The sequence below is a fragment of the Camelus bactrianus genome, chromosome 20 (assembly GCF_048773025.1).
Source record: "Camelus bactrianus isolate YW-2024 breed Bactrian camel chromosome 20, ASM4877302v1, whole genome shotgun sequence".
Taxonomy (NCBI): Eukaryota; Metazoa; Chordata; class Mammalia; order Artiodactyla; family Camelidae; genus Camelus; species Camelus bactrianus.
Genome location: NC_133558.1, coordinates 30978114 through 31000315, shown reverse-complemented (window position 1 = coordinate 31000315; position 22202 = coordinate 30978114). Strand labels below are relative to the sequence as shown.

The 22202-nt window shown below is 45.0% G+C and overlaps 1 protein-coding gene across 3 annotated transcripts in view; it reads left to right on the top strand.

Annotated features, from left to right (window-relative positions):
• The window catches only part of RCAN2 (regulator of calcineurin 2), a 233701-nt gene that overhangs the window by 57969 nt on the left and 153530 nt on the right, over positions 1–22202 (top strand). For all 3 annotated transcript variants that reach the window (XR_012501155.1, XM_010973840.3, XM_074348850.1), the window contains one exon: positions 710–936. Coding sequence is in view for 2 of the 3 variants with exons in the window: in XM_010973840.3 (XP_010972142.2) it covers positions 710–936 (227 nt within the window). In the remaining variant the exon portion in view is untranslated. The remainder of the gene's footprint in view (positions 1–709; positions 937–22202) is intronic.

Sequence of the window (22202 nt, the reverse complement as noted above, 5' to 3'; positions counted from 1 at the left end):
GTGGTGATGAAATAGACTGTACTTCCTTAAAGATAGACTTGGACTGATTTGGATCTTTATTTCATGTCTGTGCTATAGGAGAGTGGACTCTGGTGAGTTTGAATCCTAGTCCTGCCATTTTCCTGTAAAAGTTACTTGCTTAGTTCCTCAGTTTTCCCCTCTGCAAAATGGGGGTAATACTGGTACCAACCTCATAGACAATGGTGCAGATTTCAATAGATTAGTTACTGCATGTAAACCATTGAGAATGTTTCCTGGAACTCAAGAAATGCTAAGCATTAGTAGTGTGGTTGTGGTATATAACTCATCAAAGCACTTTCCTATGTGCATTTTTGTTTGAGTGCATTTGATTCTTTTAGGGAAGCAAGGCTCAGAGAGTTTATGGAACTTTCCCAGGTCCCAAGTCTGGCCCCTGACAGCAGGGCCAGAGCCCCTGGCCTCCCAGCTCCAATCCTGGTCAGGTGGAAGATGTTTTTGCCCACAGCATGGACTGGATTCTTGCCCAGCAGCAGGGCTGGGTGGGAAATTGTAACTCAGAGATCAAGGGGAAAATGTGAACTTGCTGGGTCTTGCCACTTCTAATAGCCACTGCTGCTTCTCCTAGTCATGCTCCCCTGCTCTGCCCCGGACACTCCAGAACTGCGTCCTTCTAACCAGGGCCTGAGGAATCGAGCCCTCCTCTAACCCACAGCTGTCTCTGTGTCCTCAGGAATGAGGGGAGAATCTTACTTCATTGGAATGAGGAGCCTGGGGCAGCAGGGCCACGTCCCGGACGTTGGAGGGCTCTTGCTGCTCTGCTGCGTAGACAGAGACTGGGCTGTGACTCAGTGCTTCACGGAGGAGGCCTTTCAAGCAATCACTGACTTCAACGACCTCCCCAACTCACTGTTTGCCTGCAACGTGCACCAGTCGGTGTTTGAAGGAGAAGAGAGCAAGGTAAGAAGGCTGGCTGCTCCTGGAAGGTGAGGAGACGGGGCGATATCTTCCAGCTATTTCCGTTGCTCCTTTGTGGTTGATGTTTGAAAGTTTTTGAAAATGTTTACTTGGCCCTCTTCTTGGCGTGCATAGCAGGAGAAGAGGAGCCTGTTCTGTTCCCAGTCCACACTGGGGGTGCACAGGACAAGGCTGGACATGAGACTGTGATGAGTGGAATCTCACTGTCTGCAACTCTGATGTCCGTCTGACAAAACAATGGTGCAGGGAACAGTCGTTGCGGGAGATACCCCCTGGGCTAGGGAGCAGATTTTTTTTTTAAAAAAAAGTTTTATTTCCCCCTATTCTGCTCAAACCACAGTTTGCCTTTCCTCGACAGCCCAAGCTCTGTTTTCACCCCAACCCTCCTGAAGTTTGATGTCGGTTCTAAAAATAGCTTCTTCAACTGGGTCCTGTTGCACTTTTTAGAAAGATGAATTGGTTGACTGTCTCCGTCTTGCTTTGCTCACTAATCATTTCGTGTGTGTTTTAAAAATTTGCATGAACACGCTTCCCTCCTTGATTTGAAATAATTAGGGAGTGAGGTTGTATGTGTCCAAGGATTTTCCAGAAGATGAGGTTTGCATTTTAAAGACCAAACTTGATTTAGTGTACGTATTCTTGGAAATCAGTAAATATTCCTTTTGGAAATCTTTCTAAAGTTCGTTTCAGTTTTCTCTCCCCTTTTAAGTAGGGAGTCTAAATGGCTCAGACCTTCCCTGCTGGATGTGGATTTTTAATTGTAAATATCCACTATTATGCTGTGTTTAAAACACGGCCAGCTCTTTTGGGAGATAGGAAAGGGCCTTTTTCCTAAACTAAAGTGTGCCTCTGTGTGAGATTAAGAGTAGGATTTGTGGTTGCTGTTTCACAGACTTGGGCTGTTTTTGCCCAGTGCTCAAGTCCATACTCTGTTGTCTGAACACAGTTACTGGAAGTCTTTGTTCTGGATTTTGTTGGTTTGGTAAGCCATCCTGATAGCCCAGAGGACTAGGAATTATTTCAAGCCATTTAAAGATAGTTTTATAATGATATTATTTTGGAGTTGAATAGTTGAAATGATGGGCTAAAAATAGCTTGAAATCCAAGGAATTACATGTGATTAGAACCCCCAGAGCTATGATCACCAGACTATTTGAAGCAAGAAAATGGCACACAGCCCTCTTGCAAAGAAACTGGGAATTCTGCTCTTGGATTATAACCAGGTTATAGCACAGATCATGGTTTATTCAGAGCACTTTCCCTGAAATCTACCTGACATTAACCATGAGATACAGTTCCATATTTTCTTGTTCTGTCATCTATTTAAATACCAACAATTAGAAGGATTTCCCTTAGAGGTTTAATAGAGATTTTGATTCTTTCCTGATTAAATACTTCTCAGTAGATTAAAACAAGAAGATTTAGGGCGTTGCTAATCTCATTCAGGAGTGCAGCTCAAGAATGGCTGATCCAATGAACCAGAGCTGGTTACATAGAAATGGCTGGCGAGTGGTTCACAGGAATCTGTCCATGTCTATTTTGGTCTGATCTGTGATTGAATAATAGATTACCAAATATTCTCATTTAATTTGCATACAAAGTTGTACATCACAGTTTGACAAACAGTATTTGACTTTAATATAACCCTGATAAAATACTGAGGTGAAATCAATATGATGTAGCTCAGTGGAACCGGCTTGAAATGATTGAGATCACAAAGTTTTATAGCCAAGGAGGTGAATTTTATAATTGGCCAGTGTCTGCCTAATTAAACTTATTAAACGAGACCGAAAATCTTTCGCCTTGGTGCGACGTTACAGCCTGCGTTTGTGGAATGTCTCCAGGATGTCCAATAACTGATCCAGACTCTGTTTTGATGTGATTATTTGTACGGTGTTGAGGGCAACAAAGAAAGATGATCAGATACCAAATGAACTAATCCCAGAGGCACGATCACCAAGACTCTAGAGAAAAAAGTGTTTGGGGAGCCTCACGGCTCCCGTTTTTACTGCCACGTGTTTCTCTTCGTGTTCCAAACTTTTCTTCTTTTATGTCCATTCGTCTCCCTCCTCCCAGCTATCTTAATAAAACTCATTGTCCGTATGTCCTTCTTTCAGGATAGTCTTACCACAGTGTTCACAGTTTGTGAATCTGAGCCACGAATTCTGATGGTGGTTATCTTTCCCAAAGGGTGGACATTTGGGGGCACTGTGCTGAGTGGGTGGGAGATATTTTTAGGTAAAGGGAAAAGAATCAAGATGCCTTTCCAGCGCTTGTATATTTGCCTGTGGCCAAAGGTGGCTGTGGGGGCTGTCTGAAATATTTGGCTTTGGGAAGATGAATGCCTTCAGCAGCCTGGAATTATCAGGGAGATAAGACCTCATAGGTGAAGCTTAGTTTTCATTCAAAGGTCCAGGTGGGGAGGTAGTGACAAGTGTAACTCGCTTTGGCGAAGTTCTTTCCTTCTTGGCACAGCCTACTTTTTGGATTCATCATTTCCTGATGTTGATGGACTAGAGTTTAACTTGTTTGTTGCAATTATTATAAAGCATACATTTTAACCTCTTAGTTGGGTGGGAATTAAAGCTCTTGCTTTCTGACTTTCATGATTCAGTCTGGCGGTCATCTCTTTTCTATTTTCCCATCTATCTGAGACACTTTTCCTAAGCCCTTCTCCTGTTTGAGGTAATTTGAAAAGTCCTGGCTTGGCCTGCTCTTAATATAGGTAACACCCCAGGATATGATCTTCTGGTTATCTTTGTTTCTGCTTATCAACATGGTAAATATTCCGATATGCTCATTTCTGTGATCCTATTTAAATTCTAGGTTCTGATGCCTAAAGAACACTTTTTTTTCCAAACAGCTTCTTGAGGACTGTGATGTTCAATCCAGTTTTCTGTGAGGCAGAATTCTGTGTGCTTGTATTTTGATTTGATGCTTTTGCAAGGCGTGGGCACATACTTCAGTGTGGCTTGTTGTGGTCCAGATGGTTGAGATTTGTTTATATAACACAAAGCAGAGCCGGAGCTGGAGGAAATTGGCATCTGAAACCAATAAATGCAGATTGCCGCTTGCATGCTACAGCTTGCAGCATAAATATTTTTGTACGAAACACATTTAGAACGGGGATCTTCACAGCATGTAACACCTAAAAGTTACCAGGGGTCATTAACCTTTGGCAGATTCCCCTGGATTGCCTCTCTGGATCTAGCGAGGCTGCAAAAGTCATCTCAAGGCAGGCGAGGCTGGAGGGACACCCTGCGGGCTGCCCTTGTCTGTGCTGAAGGGAGGTAAGGGGCTGTTCCGTGAGGCATCGGCACTAACTGGTAGCTAAAAGGGAACAGTGGATCAGCCACCTTGAAACCTTGAACCACACTTAGTCCAATAAGGAGAAGCCTGGAAGGTGAGTTGATGTTGGCCTGCAGAATTTTTGAATTCATTTAGTTTATTAATAGTAACAGTAGCAGCAGACACTGACATAGCGTATGTAGCCAGGCGCCAGGTACTCTTCCGAATGCTTTCTGGACCTTGAGCCCTTTCATCACCATGACGACCCCAAGAGGGTGGTCTTTTTGCCTCTCTGCCTCCTGGGGACGTGGCAGGTTTGCATTCCCTGAACAGCCCTCCCCTCCATGAGTTCTGGAAGTGACCTGTGCTACTTCCAGCCCCAGCATTTAATTACCGATGTTTGACCCTGAAGGATGTTCTTCTCACTCTGCTAGTGCAGCTGGCACAGCGCCGGGTGTGCCTGTCCCGGCAGTCTGGCTCACGGAGCGAGGACCAGGATGACAGAGCAGGGTCCTGGCCAACCTGTGAAGAACGTGTAATGCGACAACGACAACATAAGCCTTTGTTACTTTAAGTCGCCGGGATTCGGGGGTTGGTTGTTAGAAGGTGACTCAGTCCATCTAGGTTGATACAGTGAGTATGATTCTCCCCATTTTTCAGATGAGAACGCTGAGGCGCAGAGAGGGTGCGTGCGGGCTCCCAGCTGGGAGTGGCAGAGCAGGGATTCAGACCAGAGTCTGTGCTCTTAAACCTTGTGCAGGACTGCCTCCTGATAGACAAAACATTTATTGAAAACAGGTGTGATGCTTGGCCCTGGGGACGCAATGGTGAACAAGGCAGCGTAAACTCATTGAATTTAAAGACTCCTGAAGACAATTCAAACAAGAAAACAATCATCTTAAATCCACTGATGCTACATCAAAGGGGCATTTAATATATATTTTCAACTCTATTCACTGCTTTATATATACACACATACACACATGTGCGTGCACACACACAGGGGTTTCTTATTGCTTTTGTTACGTTGTTTTGTTTCTTAAATAAGCGGGCATTTCTGCCAACCATTAAAGAATATATTCTACCAGAAAGGGCATAAGATCAGAGCCCTGGTGCCACCAGTCTCTTACCTTTGTTCTTCTCATTCCTGGATCATCTCAGTGCCTCCTGAGTGGTTGAAGTGATTCTCTGTTCAAAGATGCATCTTTTTCTTTCTTTCAACTTTTTTTTTTTTTTTTATTGAAGTGTTGTTGGTTCACAATGTTGTGTTAGTTTCTGGCGTACACAGTGCTTCAGATACACATATATACACTCCTTTTCATGTTCTTTTTCATATAGGCTATTGCAAGGTATTGAATACAGTTCCCTGTGCTGTACAGTGCGACCTTGTTGTTTATCTGTTTTATATATGAGTGTGTATTTGCAAATCTCAAACTCCTAATTTATCCCTCGACTCTCCCCAAAAGATGTATATTTTTCATTCAGTGTGATCACTGATACAAACCAGCTCTTTCTAGAGCTCAGCTGAGGAAACAGCGATCTTGTCTAACACTGGCAGCGTTGTGAGGGCAGCCTCAAGGGTTCTCTGAGTTAAACACGTATTAGCAGTTTTTACTTGATTCCCCACCCAAGATTTGCCTTTACTCCAGTCTGAAAGGGAATGAGAATGTTCACTTTGTACTTTACGACTGCAGGTCCACAGTCCCTTCTCTGCAGGACTGACATCTGAAAAACTCTAAAAACAGACTTTTCGTAATCCGTTTTAAGGCCAAACCGCACTTGACCTAATTGATTCGGACTCTAATCAGGGTTGGTGGGAAGCTTCTTCTAGTGTGAAAAGTCATCCATCTTTTTGCAAAAGTATTCTTATCTTTAACCACTGGGGGCTGCCCCAGACTTTGATGGATGTGAGGCATGGGTACCATATTACATTCTAAATTCCAATCATTTCTGGCCCTATGAATTATAGACAGTGGTCTGTGGACCTGCAGAACATATACAACTGCACCCACATCCCATGTCCAAAAGGAAGAATGAACATGTCACTCAAATCTGCAGTGGCATCAAGAAGGGAGATTGAGATGCTGGTATCCACTGGGGGTACGGGAAGTGCTGAAGATGGGATGGGCACCGGGCATCGATACAGCCTGGGTGAACTTCCAAGTCAAACTCGGGCAGTCTCTGAGTCTCCTTCCTTGAGTGTCCACAGCCGAAAGTCTCTGACCTTGACCTGCTGTGTCTGCTCGTCCTGCCCTCATTCCTTCACCTGGTCCCTGACTGATGGTCTGGTCTGGGTCCAGAGCAAGACTCCCAGCCCACCAGAGAGACAGTTACTGTTCCATGCATCTGATTTTCTTAGCTGAGAGGTGCCTCTGTTGTAAAACACCTGTGCTGCTCCCACACATCTTGCTTCTCTTCATTTGTTTCTTTTCCTCTCTTCTACTGTGAAGTGCTGGCAGGCAGATAAAATTTGTATTCTGCCTCGTTGTGTTTCCAGCACCTTGCTCCGGGCCTGACGCCTAGCAGGGACTCAGTCACTATGGAATTGGACCTCCACTTCAGTGATGACTAAATTAAGACACAGAGGGGTGCATTTGCCAGGGTCGGCTGATTGGTTAGAGAAACAGCAGAGTCGAGGGAGGCCTCGGGACGTTTTAAGTCTTGTTCATCACCCACCTACGTCGCCATCTCTAAATTCTACCATGGAGAACCGGCCTGGAAATATAGTTGGCTACCCATCAGCGTTAACATTCAAGTCAAAACACGGAAGGCAGAGAGAACTCAGGCGATGGGATAGCAAGACTGAAGTGTAAAGACATGGAGTCCCTATCACTCTTGTAATTAAGATACAACACTCGTACAAAGAAGCCTGTTTTACATGTCAGTTCATATTTCCATGATACCTTAAGCTTTTAGAGGTGACTGACCTACATAGTAAGCCGAGAAATGAGAAGTGCCTTAAACACATTTGTTTCCATAACTACTCCTAGAGAAGAAAAGGGAGAGATAAGAAAAGGCAGCAAGGGAAGGTGAAATCTGGGGCTTTGGAAGATCTTAGGAAGCTTGTTATGGGACTGGTTTAAGGCTGGTTGAAAAATTCGCGCTGAGGACACAGAGTCAAGGATGAGCACACAGATAGCGATCTACTGTGGCTTAAGTGTCGCTGAACGTAGGCTGAGACAAATTAAAGTGACGTGAACTCTTGCGACCTAAGAGTGGGGAAAGGATAACAAAGCCTTAGGTCAAAATATCCAAGCGGGAAATGCTTAAGTTAGACACCAAATCCTGAAGGAGTACTTGGGAGCTCCGCTGCCCCTCTCGTGCTTCTCATCCTTTACGGGCAGAAGTGGCGTTTACCGATGTGATTGTTGTTCTAAATGACGTTTACAATGTAAAAAGTGCGTGCCACTGTACTCAGTGAGTTGGTCCTGTTTTCTGTTTTCTCCGAATGGTGACGAGGAACCATGATTAGTCACCACTCATCACTTGGGGACACCTGCCAGGTGAGAGCCCAGTGTGGGGCAGATTTCAAAGCTGCTTTAGGACATTCCCTGGAACCTTAACCTTTCTTGAAGTGACTAAAATATTCCAGAGGCATATTTAGTGTCTTGCTTCTCCACGGCACTGCGTGACTCCCTGGGGCTCAGGAGCCTGACAAGCCACTCAGATGCCCCACTTAACTCCTGGAAATGATTGAGGCGGTGGGAAGAAGCCTGATGCATGCAGAGCTGAGAGCGTTTGGTTTCTGTGCCGAAGAGGGGGTGAGCGTAGATTCTTGGTGGTGCCCAGGGAAAACCGGCTGCCGTTTTCTGGTTAGTCTGCGATGCTATTGAAGACAGACTCTGCGCTTCCTTCCCTTTTGGGGCAAATGAAGGGACTTGGAACCCAGTTCGTATGGTCACCATCAGAGCTACTGGTAGCCTGTGCAGTGACTCTGAATTATCAGAAGGGACTGCTGTGGGCAGAAGCTGTCCTAAGGCACACTGCCTGGGGCAAGGCAGGTAAATTTGTAAAAATGGTGCCATTTCCTGTGGGCCAACGGGGTGGATGAAGCCCTGAGCAGTTGTGGGTGGCTTGACAGGTGGAGGGCAGGCTGGATTTCATCCTTCACTCCCTCCCTGGACCAGGAGGCCTTAAGAAGTGCACAAAAGGCACACCCATCACAGTGGTCCCAGTTTAAAAGGAGATTCCTTAAAAAACTAAAAATAGATTTGCCCGATGATCCAGCAACCCCACCCCAGGCATGTAGAGGAAACTCTAATTCAAAAAGATATATCCACCTCAATGTTCATAGTAGCACTATTTACAATAGCCAAGACATGGAAGCAACCTAAATGTACATTGACCGATGACTGGATAAAGAAAATGTGGTGTGTGTGTACACACACACACACACACACACACACACACACACACACACAATGGAATACTACACAGCCATAAAAAAGAATGAAGTAATGTCATTTGCGGCAACATGGATGGGCCTAGAGATTATCACACTAAGTGAAGTAAGTCAGGCAAAGAAAAGCAAATATCATGTGATATCACTTATATGTGGGATCTAAAATATGACACAAATGAACTTATTTATAAAACAGAAACAGACTTGCAGATACAGAGAAGAAACTTATGGTTCCCGGGGGGCAGGGGGCGGGGATGGAGAGTAGGGGAGAGGGGAGGGATAAATTGGGAGTTTGGGATTTGCAGATACTAATGACTTATATAAAATAGATAAACAACAAGATCCTACTGTATAGCACAGGGAAATAGATTCAATACCTTGTAATGGCCTCTAGTGAAAAAGAATATGAAAAGGAATATATATACATATATATATATATATATGTATGCATACATACACACACACACACAACTATATAACTGAATCACTATACTGTACACCAGAAACTAACACAACACTGTAAATCAACTATACTTAATTAAAAAAAAGATATATAAATTCATGGATAACTATTGCATTCTGTTTCGTAAGAACATTCCATCTTTAAGAGGTGGTTTTGGAGACAGAGCCCAGGAGAGGGGTAAGCTTTATCATCATTTTTCCTTGCCCTCACCAGCTGAAGATGGCCTGGGCTTCACCCAGCCGTTCTTGGCTTCCTTGACCCTGGTCCCAGTCTGGTGGTCGTGAAATTCTTAACCAACTTAGAGATAACCAGAGAAAGTCAGAGAGGGAACTTTAGAACTCCACCGAGGTATCCTTCGGAGCAAACCTGACATTCAGCTCGATGGACGAGACCAGTGGGGCATCGATGAGCTGAGCACCAATCCCGTCAACACACCTGCTATTTATTTACTCTGTGAGGGTGGGGTTGCCAGTGCGTTGCTGGTAGCTCATCATTATCGTCTTACGCATCATTTTACACAGTCGGTGCTCAGCCCTACTTCCTACCTTTTAAACAGGAAAATAAATGGAAACATAATGTGGGTTGTTTGTTTATTTTTTTAAGTTTGATGAGTTTCTGGTCATTTTTTTCGTCATGCTCTATTTTACTGGGAGGGTTATATTTTATAGCATAAACACCACCTGCTCTCTCAGTGTTTTGACGGGGAGACCCACTGATCAGGTACATGACATAGTTAAGAGTTTTCATCAAATATGTTGACATATCGTATCTTGTACTTTGTTCTAAACCTACAGTTTCCCACCAGGCTTGTAGCTATCATTAACTCCTAACCATTCAGTGTATCATTCATGCATAGCGTACACTGCCTTATGGGATAGTCTAGTCCAGCTGGGTGACTGTAAGTAACCTTGAGGGCTGCAGAGCAAGCCTCTGTGTCCTGCGCGGCCTCGCGCAGCTCTGAACACAGCACTGCACTGACGGGGGAGCAGAAGGGCCAGTGGAAGGGTTTGGGTTCAGCTGCACTTGGGTCCAAATCCGGCCTCATCTGCACACTAATTACGGGATCTCGACCAGCTTAACTTCTATGACTCTCAGCTCCCTCTTTGGTGAAGTGGGTTAACCATCCCCGCTTCATAGGTTTGTTATGGGATTAAATGAGATGAAATGGGTGGAAGAGGTGGCCCCATTCTAGATCTTATTGGTAAACACGGGCCCCTCCCTCCTCCTTCATTCTTCTTCCCACCACATTTGCCTGTGACTCTCTCTGGTTCCAGGAAGGAAGAGCATTTCTGCAAACATGTAGACCTAGACGGCCCGCGTGCAGTGGAAGATGAGGGAAAGGCTTCCTTCTGCCGGCCCCTTGTAGAGCCCTAACGAGGCTGCACTTTTATACCACAGCCTTCGGTGTCAAGAACGTTTGGTTTTTGCTGTGTGAAATCTGTTTCCACGTTGGTTGTAGGACATACGTTCGCTGTTCCCTGTGTAAGATTCGGGCGATATGTTTCTTGTAAAATGTAGCGCTGAGAAAACTTTGTTTACCCCGAGGAACTGGCAGTCTTCTCATTAGGGGCAGGATATAACTTACCTGCTCCCAGGGAGCTCAGAGTAAAAATCAGTGCTCAGCCACAGCCACTCAACTTCTTCTTAGTGGTCTTGGATATTCTGTTTCTCTCGACTTAAACCTAATTGTGTGTATGTGTAATGAAAAACATTTGTCTGACTTACCTGATCACATTTCGTTCATATTTCTATGTTTGTATTGCTCATATTGTTTTATGAAACAATCATCTTTCAGCACATAAGGAGGCTGGCCTGGGGTCACTAAGGGTGTGTTTTACAGATGCTTTAAACTCCACTATGAATAGAAAAAAATCACTTAAATTAATAGAATATTCTCTCCCTCCCTCCCTCCCTCTCTCTATGTATATATTTAGATACATATTAAAAATATATATTTAGAATAACACACACGGAGTTTTTTGGCTATAGCTCACATTATTTGGAAAAATAATTTTTAAACATCTTCAAGGAAAAAATGAAACTTGGCCGTCACAGTGAACAACAACCCCTCCCACAGCACGTGGGGCCAGCATGGTTTTAGAGAAGCCCCCGGTCAGGTAACTATTTCTTAAGTTTGACTCAAATCTGATCGTTGTTCTGCTGTGCATTTGTGAGAACATGAACACATGTAAACCATTTGAGGACATGTGTATTTAAGTTTGTTCTTGTAATAAGTCAGTCTGCTCTTGGACCCTTAAGACCTACAGCCAAATGACTTGAAGGGAACGTGCTGCGGGTTCAAGGTCTGACACCTGAGATTTTTATTCTTCCTTCAGCTTGGCTGTTTTGCTCCTTGGTACCGTGTTCTCTCCAGTTGCAAAACTTGGAACAGATGTCCACTTAACGATGAATCATTATGTCAGTGAAGTTCAAGGTTTTGCAAGGAGCATGGAAGAGAAAGGAGTTCAGCTCATCAAAGAGTCTCTTCTGAAAATTTCAGAGAAATGAGAGTCTTCAGTGTCCAAAATTTGGCTCTGATAACTCACTTTCCTTAAATCTGCCTCCTCCAGAGAGTGTGCTCTACATGTGGGGGTCAGAAGGATGAGGACATCATGGTTTACAAAGAGGAAGAGAGGCGGAGCCTGCACTGGGTTTCCTCGCCCAGCCTCTGCCCCGCTTCCTGTTGGCAACTGGGCTCCCAGTTCCCGTGGGGTCGTCTTTCCCCCAAACAAGCATCTCTGAGTTCACGTGTCTGAGCAGGTGGGGTCCCTTTCAAAGCGCCCCATTGATAGCGCGTTCTTTGCAATGCTTATAGTGATGCGAAGGCTTTGTATGCAGGGTGGATTTGAGGTGGTGGAAACAAACAAGCCACTCAGAGCCGTGTTCGGCGATTCAGGAGGGCAGCCAACCCGAGTCAGAACATTTTCATTTAAAAACAACGTGTGCAAAACACCAGGATGAGAAATAGCTACAAACTCATAGGAATGATTTCCTTCTGGAGCTTGGGAACTGACTCTTGGGAATTCCAGAAAGGCACGATGAGGGAACAAGGTCACCTTGCTAAAAGGGAAACGCTCGGCTGCACGAGTAAGATGGAGTGTAGTAAATAAGACGCAGAGTGGTGTCATTCTGCCCGTTGATAGCGCACCCAGCCCTGACTCTCAGTCCCCTGTCCCTTGCTCCGTTCCTGGCTGAGCAAAGCAAGCCTAAGAACAGATAGGTTGGCTCTGCGGCGGGAGCAGCATGCTGTCCCCAAGTGTCTCCTGCAGTGGCCCGGAGTCTTTTGGATCTTGAAGACTATTTCCTGATCAAGAATTCCCTTTTTAATGGATACCCCCCTAGGACACATTATAGCCTACGATATCCTAAGGTAGCGAATCTGCCTCCCCGGGGCAGGGCAGTGGCTCGGGAAGATGCTAGCAAGGGGAGGGAGTCCTGCACTGAGCAGTCCGCTCCATCCACCCACTGCCTACTTAACAATTACTGAAACTCCACCATGTCCCAAGCATTGCTCCTGGCACTGGGAGCACAAAGACCAAATGAGACGCAAGCCCTCGTGAAGCTTAATGTTTCCTGGGGTCTGACATTTAGAGTCCAGGTTGGGGGAAGTGAGAGATGGAGGCAGATGCAGAGGGAGCCCAGGTCACGGGCCCCCTCACGGGAGAAAGAGAAGGCTCTGGAGTCCCTGGGACGTATTTCTGTGTTTTGCTTTGAGTCCTACCTTGCACCTAATAGGAGTCTGCACAGGGACCCTCCTTTGCTGTGGAATGTTCTGGCTGCGGTGACGTGAAGGCAGGATTCTCCGGCCCACCTCTTGTGTCACCAGCACTGTGGTCCTGTTTGGGAAGGACACCTGATGAGTGAGGGTGGCAGAGGGGAAGACTTGACTTTGGCAGGGGCTTCCTCTTTGACGCGCAGACGCAGCTGCGGGGGCAGGCGACGCGCGGATGGAACATTCTCTCCGTGACCCACCTGTCCTTCCCTCCCCCGCCCCCCCACCCCCGGCAGCAGGCGAAATGCTTGCCTTCCCCTGAAGACGAGCTGTGAGCTTGCTTATTTTAAAAACTGCAACCTGTGAGGAGAGCGGGTGTTCTTTGACAGCGTGACATCATTGAAGCCTCTAGGTGTTGAGTCATCATTATTTTTAGGCAGCTCTATGCTTTTTTCGGTGGTTCTAAGAATAGCCCTTGTGTCTGGACTCTCCAGAAAGTCACCTCATTAGAGAGCCTGTCAGTGCTCCCTGGTGGGAATGGAATGCTCTCTCCATTTCCAGATCCAGGGTACACGGTTTGGAATTTTACCTCCCCGACATCCTGCCCTCTTGGGCTTTCCATCGTCAACGTGAGAGCTTTGCCGGGAAGGGTCACTTGGATTTGTTCAAACCTGTGTCAGACGTACTCGTTGTTGTAAACAGCAGCAGCATGAATAACAAGATAAAAAGCCTTCTTTCCTGTGAGCCCTGTAGCCCCATCGTCTTTGCTCAATCCGCGTTTGGTTTGTGACTACCTTTCACCAGTGACTTCTCCTGAATTTTTCAGCATTTCAAGAGCTATTTCTATGCCTTGTGTTTTACGGATGGAGCAACTTGGATCCCTCACACGACGATGTGGGGTAGGGGATGCTACTGTTGGCGTCTGTGCAGGAAGAACCAACTAAAAGAGGCCAAAATAAACATTGTTAGAGGCTGTTAAACTAAACAAGCGTATAAATTGTAAACCGTAACTGGAACTGGGTGGCAGGGCAATAAAACGGACTGAGCAAGACCAGCAGTGGGACTTCGTGGGTCAGTACAGAGGCCGGTCCTCCCGCACTGCCTGTCCAGAGCATATGCCCAAATAGGATCGCTGTACTTTATGGGACTCTCTGAAGCCCAGAAGAGCACTGACGGCTCGTCAGCTCAGCCAGCTGCTGTTCTGACTAAAGCATAAAGGGAAACAGCTGCTTGGAATAAAACGAGGTGGTTGTTTCATATTATATGAGCATGTACCTTTGTGTCTGGAGGGTGTCCCGAGACCAGTGTCGGAGTGTAGCTGACAGGACCGGTGCACGTGATGATGGGCTGGCTGCCGAGGGCAGGCTGGGAGGGCTGACCTGCGTTTTGAGCTTAGGCACCCTGACGGGGTTGGCTCTGCTTTGATCGTCTCAGAGCTCAGCCCTCCCCCCTGCACGGGTCACCCTGGCTCTAACGGGGGAAATGGTACATAGCATTGTGGTCAAGAGAGTAGGCCCTACGTCTGTCAGTCCAGAGCCAAAAGACAGTTCTACTGTTAACTCCTGCGGGACCATGGGCAGTTTATTTAAAAAATTTTTTTGTTTGCTTGTTTTTGGGGTGGGGGAGGTAATTGGGTTTATTTATTTATTTGATGGAGGTTCTGGGGAGTGAACCCAGGACCGCATGCATGCTAAGCATGTGCTCCACACTGAGCTCCACCCTCCCTTCTCCATGGGCAGTTTACTTCATCTTTCCAAACAGCAGTGTCTTCACAGCATCAAGGAAGAGTGTTTCCCTCCGAGGGCTGCTGGGAGGACACAAGTGATGTAACCCGGGGGCCTCGATCTCAGTAACTGCGAGCGTTGGCTGGTAATCCTCGTTTCCGCTCCGGGGTCTCATCTTCCGTGTCTCACACCACTTAAAACTGCTAGGACCCTGGCTTTCCTCGCCCGGGGTGGTTGTATGACTCACGAAAGAGCTGTGTACTGGCCGGCCCCTGTTGTCTGTCTTGCTCCCCTCAGAAGAGCTTCTAAGTCAAGATCGGGGGAGACCAGATGACTGCCTTTTGAAACCTGAACACATGGTTTATTCACAAGAACCAGCCCAGAGCAGAGCCCATTTGCTGTCTCCCCTGCATGAGGGGTCTGGGACGCCCACACCTTTCTCTTCTGCGCCCATCAGTGGCCAGTCCTTGCCTCATCCCCCTCACACGCACTAGAAAGCGTTATTTTCTTTAATGTTGAATGTAAAGTTGAGAAGACTAGATGTAGTCATTCGGAGATCCTATTTGTATACGTCGATGAGAAGCCTGGTGTGAATTGAACTTTATGCTGCCCTTTTAACACGTCCTTAGAAGGTTTCCAAAAAGACAAGTCACTTTTGCTTTCATGATTTTCTTTTCCATTTGGTCTATCTTTTCATCAGTTTCCAGAGTAAATCGAATTGGTCCACCAAGCCTTCTTTTTGAGCAATTAAAGTCATTTCAAGTTTTAATTTCAGGAAACAAAAGTCTGCTGAATACAAGACATTTGTCTCGGCTGGTGTTGCATCCTCGCTTGTAGCAAATTCTGAGTACAGGTCATTGCGACTGGCAATTTAAGTGGGCCCAGTTACTTTAGGAAGGGTTGACTTTACATTAGAAAGAGAAGGTAGATGAGAACAGAGCCTTTTACAGTCTGAATGTGATTTTTTTTTTCATATTCATTAAGTACTTCAAGAATTTTGCTTAGAAGATTCCTCACTTAATCCAAGCACATTTTTCTAAAGAAAATAGTCCAGGAAACATCGTAACGAAATAGATGAATGAAAAGTGTCATTTCTTTAGAAAAGAAGCATCATTATAAAGAGGATTTGGATTTGTATGAATGACTTTATTACACTTACAGAAGTGATTTGAAAAAAAAATAATTCTTTAGAAAATCCTAATTGGTGTAGACAGAATGATGGTTAAGGCTATTTATGGTAACCTTTTAAAATCGCCTTCGACCCCGGGTGATCATTCATGCAGTGCTAATTATTGCTTGGCACAAGGTGTGGGGATTTATATTCTGATCTATGCTGAAATGTCATCATTAATAAATAATGCTTTGCATCAGCGTCCTTAATTGTCAGGCATTTTTGTGGCCAGGAGTAGAAATAACCTGGGAGGCATGGAGCCTCCCATGGCCTGATGCAGTTCAGGGTTTCTCCCCTTTGACGCTGCTGCCGCTTGGGACTGCTGGTTCTTTGTTGTGGGGCTGCCTTGTGAATTGCAGAATGTTTCGCAGCGTCCTTGGACTCTACTCAGTACATGTTAGTAGTACCCATTGCTAGTTGTGACAACCAAAAATGTCCCCAGACATTGACAAATGTCTCCTGGGCGACAGAATCACCCTGGTGGAGAGGCGCTTGGTCTAGCTGATGGTTCCTCACCACGGATTAGAGGAGCTGCCGAGACATTTCTTTTGGGGGGCAATGAGGGTCACTAGGTTTATTTATTTATTTTGTTAATGGCGGTGCTGGGGATTGAACCCAGGACCTCGTACATGCTAAGCACACACTCTACCACTGAGCAGTACCCTCCCCACCGTAGACATTTCTTAATACCAATTCTAGGACCTCATCTTAATGGATAAGAACCTCCTGGGTGGGTCCCTGGAAGCCACACTTTAAAAACAAGTTATAATCTGCTTCTTTACATCTTATTCTGAATCCATTTCTTGCCTCCATTCCAACAAGGAGGCTGAAATTCTTCGTCTTCGCTTTATAAACCTCCTTTGGACAGTCTCTGGCTTGATGACATGAAGGGTCCCAAAAGGCAACCCTCTGAATAGCCTCCTTCCCCCCAAAATTGTTTACACTCTCCCAAGATTGCTCCTCCTTGCACCACAGGAGACCCGTTCATGAGCTGGCTTCACTGACACCACCCCCCCACCCTGTGGCCACCATCACTGCCCCACTCAGAACACCAGAAATTGGGCATTCAGGCCAGTGAATATTTTTGTATGAGAAAATTGGTTCACCGAGTTACTGTTGGATGAAGTGTCCATGTGCTTGGGCTCAACACTTTGATAATTTCGGTAGATGTTTGGTATCCAGGGAAGGACAGCCGTCTTCGTCAGGCGTGTAGTGTGAGTGGGGCTTGGGAAGGTGACGTGGGATAGCGGCTAATCAGCACACTGGTCAGTTGGAGGGAATTCTGAAGTCCTGAGGGTAAATTAATGACCTTTTGAGAATCACTTGAAAGTCTTGGGTCAGATTTTCACAGGTAGCCTGGTTACTAGTGCCATTTTGTGGTTGTACCCAGTGGTATGCTGAGGTGAGCAGCATTTAATGGCATGGCCTCAGACTGCTCATGGGCGCAGGTACACCATGGAAACGATCAAGTGCTATAAATCAGGTGTGTTTGCTTTCCTACGGTTCCCTATCGCTGCTGTAACAAATTACCACAAACGCACACCTTCTCTCTGTGTCTCCTATTCTTGCCGCTCTCCCTCTTTCATCATCAGACTTCCTTCTCTGATTCTGACCCTCCTGCCTCCCTCTTGTAAGTACTCTAGTGATTATACTGGGCCCGCTTGGATAATCCAAAATAATCTCCCCATCTTTAGATTCTTAACTTAATCACATCCGTGAAGTCCCTTCTCCCATGTAAGGTAACATAGCCACAGGTTTTAGGAATAGGACGTGAACAGCTCTGGTTGTAAGGGGTGGGGGTTGCGTTATTCTGTCTACCACACCCTGAAAGTCCCTTACTGGTGACTCGCAGAGAGTTCCTTTGGATTTGGGAGTAGAGACCAACCTGAGTATCATGCATGGACTGACACCCTCTTTCTTCCACATTTTCCTCCCATCCCGCAATTTCAGCTTTGTAAACAGGAACACGAAGAGCTGATGTTGTATTACTAATGATGATTATTGTTGTCAACCTAATTTTTAAAACGTATAGAAAGAAATTAGTTTTTTACCCAAATCCATCTGGAGAATGCTCATAATTTAGGACTTTCTTAATTGGTGAGCCAAGACGGGTTTTCCCCCCTAAAAGTAAAATAACAATTATGCTTAAAGATTCAGTGATACTTTTGTTCAGAATGTCACAAAAAGCATTCCTGGGTTTTCAGGTTTATACCAAATGAACTTTTTGACTATCGATAACAGCAGAATGACATATATATCCCACTTTCTTTTGAAATGACAAAATCAGATGATCCCTCCACTAAGTTGTTTATTATCACAAATAAAGATTTTTGTATGGCTGATGTCTTAACTGCATATCAGTTGCCTAATTATGATGCTAGTTCAGTCAGTGACCAGTGGCCAGGTGTGCTGGTAATTGGCTATTTTCTTGTTTCATGTACAGATACTGTGTCTAAAGATAGTCATGTCTTTACAGGAGGTGCACAACATAAATAGCATTAGGTGATACAGTTGGCACTCAAATCAGTTATGATGGTGAATCAGCTTTCATCAGCTGATACAAAGTCTAGTTAAAGTTTGTAAGTACAGCTTATAAACTATCTTGAAGAACTGTGTACAATTTACTGGTTGGAAAAGTGGGGTACAGGGTAACAGAATTTACTGGAAACCTCCTGTCTTAGTCACATCTTTGTCCCTGTGTTTGGTCTTCATATGTCTAATTTTGAATGAAATTGCCATGATTTTGATATATAAGCATACCGATGCAGCTTGTAATACAAAGTCAATAAATATCAGGGTTCTTCTTTCCTATTTTAATTGGAAATGGCAAAATAGTTCTGATACTGTAAAAGGAGAGATGCCTTCTAATGCCACTCATGCTTTTAATTGTCGGATTGAACACTGGGCTGGTGGAGCCAGTGGAAACTCCGGAGCGTGGGCTTTTTTTCCTTTCTGATTCTAACTTTTAAATAAACATTGGGTGAAAACTAAAGGAGGCCAGTTCATAAATGGTTGGTGGTTTTACTTACATGAGGACTTGAATGTGTGCCCTTCTTGTGGGTTTAGAGAACAGTCTTAATAATATCACATGAGTCCCTTTGATCATCCCTGGGAACAGATCTTCCTGAGGGGCTCGAACACCTGAGAGCCCCACGGAGGCACAGGAATCACTGCCAGCTTCGCGCTCGTTGAGTGCTGACCAGGACGAGGAGTTCGCTGTCTTAGATTGTTTTTCCTTGAGTGAATTTATTGAGGCCCGGTATGTAGTAAATAATAATTTTGGCATAAAGCAATTTTTTTTCCTCTAGAGATTTTCATTAGTGTTGAAAGCAAGTAGTTTATTTAATAGAAGGATCTTCCATAATATCTAAAATGCAACCAGGAAAGTAAAAGCATATACATATGCTTTTATATATTATAGTATGTATTATGCTATTATATAATAGATAAAGACATGTTACTAAAGTGCTTATAAAATATTATTAAATTTTTAATAAAATATTAAAATTTTATTAAAATATATAGAAGGGTATTATATAATATATTATGCTATGTATATATGTATACACAAAGCTGGTAAGACAATCAAAGATAAGAAAGTCATTTAGTTACTGCCTGAGCTTTCCAGCCGAAAGTTCCTCCAGGCGCACCGCCCCTTCCGTATTCTGCTTCTGCCTTCATCCATTCATTATTTACACCAGCCATATTCTTCTGTGCCAGAGATCATTTTCCTGACTGATGGCATCTGGGGCCCTCCATGCAAAAGTATTTTAAAAGGCTGTATCAGGGAAGATGATTTTTTTTTTCTTTTTCCTCCTCACTCAATTTTTAATAACCCTTCGACTCTGTAGCTAATAGCCTCCCTCAGTCCCCCCGCCTGCTGCTTCCCATTTGATGTTCTGGGAAGAGATGTGCTGGGAATTTGCTGTTGTCCATGTCTTTGAAGGCAGCAACCTGTTATTTCTCAGTCGGTATAAATAAAAGTGAAACCACACCTACCAGGTGACAGGGGTTGCACAAACAAACGCCCTGTGAGAAGGCAAATTTTAAACTGAACTAGGGGGACTAGGAGGATTGAATTAAACTGTAAATGTGAGCGCATTTTTCACTCTTACATTCTCTATATTTTTGTTTAATGGCGGGACCGGGGATTGAACCCAGGACCTTGTGCAGGCTAAGCATGTACTCTGCCACTGAGCTCTACCCTCCCCCTGTATTCTCGTCTCATGTCCCTTCTTTATTCTCCCTCTAAGCAATTTTATCCAAGTCTCATTGCCATCTACACCCTAATTAACAACCGCAGATATTCTATCCCTGATCTAAACCGCTTCTCTGAGCTGGGCACCTGGCATCTCCTCCTGATGACTCACGATGTGGAAACTGCACATTCACAACTAAACTCTCGCTCTTTCCCCTTAACGAGGTCCCCATCCACCGTTCCCTGTGTTCCTGAACCGAACCTCCCTGCACCCAGTTCTTCAGATCAGAAGCTCTCCTCGCTTTCACCCTCAGCATCGTTAGCTCATCCTGGTGGTCTTACCTCCTAGGCTTCTCTCCTATTTGATTGTTTTCTCTTATCCGTGGTCCAAGCTGCAGGCGCCCCTCACCTGGACCATTACAGGTGCTTCTCTCTCCCATGGCTTCCCTCTGGTCACTCTTCAATCCATGTCTCTTTGTAGACTGAATCTTTGTAGTTTTTTATTTCAGAGCTCAAATCTGATATGTGTAAACCAACCAAAGTCTCCCCATCCCTTTGAGGATAAAGAGGTGATTCTTTAATTCCTAGTCTTAGCCTGGTGCTCAAGGCCCACCCACCTCACAGCTTTTCCCTCACATTGCAAGCCCCCAGGGGTCTCTGCCTCCAGCCACATCCACTCTCTTTTCTTTCAATCTGCAAGCACTGTCCTGTCCCCAGGGCCTTTGCACGTGCCGTTGCCTCCCTCTGCTAGCATCTGTCAGACACCCCCATGCTTACTCCCCCTGACCAGCCCCAGACCTCATTCATTTCTCTGTTATACACCTTCAGAGTGTGTTGTTTCTTTCCTTCAGAGTGCTTATCTCATTATGAATGATATACATCCATTTCTGTAGTTGGTAACTAAAATCTAGGGTTGGCAAGAGCAGGAACCCGTCTGCTTTGCTTGCTGTTCTCCAGCATTGAACATGGTGCCTGGATTTTACATTTGTTGAAGAAATAAATGTGTGATGCCTTTTATATAAAATTTATATATATATAGTTATACATATATAACCATGTATTTACATATAGTTATATATAAAACTCTTTATGTACATATATTTAGTTACACGTATGTATGGTTATATATGAATTCCTCTAGATCCTGCTTGTACTGTTAGAGACATTTCACGTGGCACTGATCTATTTCTCCCAGAAATTAAAACTTTGATTACTCTCAAGGTAGTATTTTCCTTTTGCGGTGTAGTCACTGCGGAAACTCTTGACGAGCTTGCTGCTGTCTGCAAAGGACGGTACTTGAGTTACTGCACTTGACCCTAACAGCAAAGGTGTGAGTTACCTGTGGAGTGCTGCAGTAATTTGCCAGGATTCACACGGATCTAGCATAATCAGAGCTTGAACCGTGCCTTTTAGCTCCAAGTCCAGATGCCTCTGTGGTGCTAAGTTGCTCCATAAGTGGCAGGTTCGGCGTGTCCCCGTAGAAGTGTTTTTGCAGGTCTGTGCATTTGCAGTCTGCACGCAGTGTTCCCCTGTACCGAACAGGATGCTTTAGGTGCAGCCCCATAGTGGGCGCTGGTTTCCTTTGTCTTATCATCATATTTTCTCACTGCACTCACACTGTGGTTCGCTTTTTAAAGTAAATCTAAATCTAATTTATACTGTATTTCAGGATTTTACTCAATTGGCTGCCTGATGTCGTCTCTGAGCCTGGGGCCATCTGCCTCTACTTTCTAAATGTTTATGTTTTTATTTCCATTGAGAGGTGACATCTTGGCCACATGAATCTAACTCCTCTTGTTCCTGATAGTAAAGATGCGATAAGGTATGTGTTACATGATGGAAGAGAAGGGAAAGAAAACCCCACCTGTAAAAGATTTCCGCACGTTTTGAGAGGAAAGCGGGTGGAGGAAGGGCGCCCGGGTTAGCAGAATGGGGGGAGCTGTCAGCTCAGGTGCCTGCAGAGGGGAGAGCCTATAAAACAAACGGGCCTGTGGAACTTCTGAGCGTGCCGGGCTCTGGAACGCCAGCACGGGGCAGGGAGTAGGTGGGCTGCACGGCTGGAAAGGGGGACGGAGTGGAAGTTTAACCATTCTCCCCCGTCCTGGGCCCTGAGCATCCACAGCTGGGTGGTTACTTTCCAGGCCAGAGATTGAAGAGTCTCTGGAAATTCTAAGCCATTGTCCCCGAGAAGATCACGGCAGATCACTTACCTAGTCATTCTGTCAGCAGATAATTACTGAGCTCCAGCTACGTTCTCGTCATTGTTCAAGGCGCTGTGAACAAGACAGAT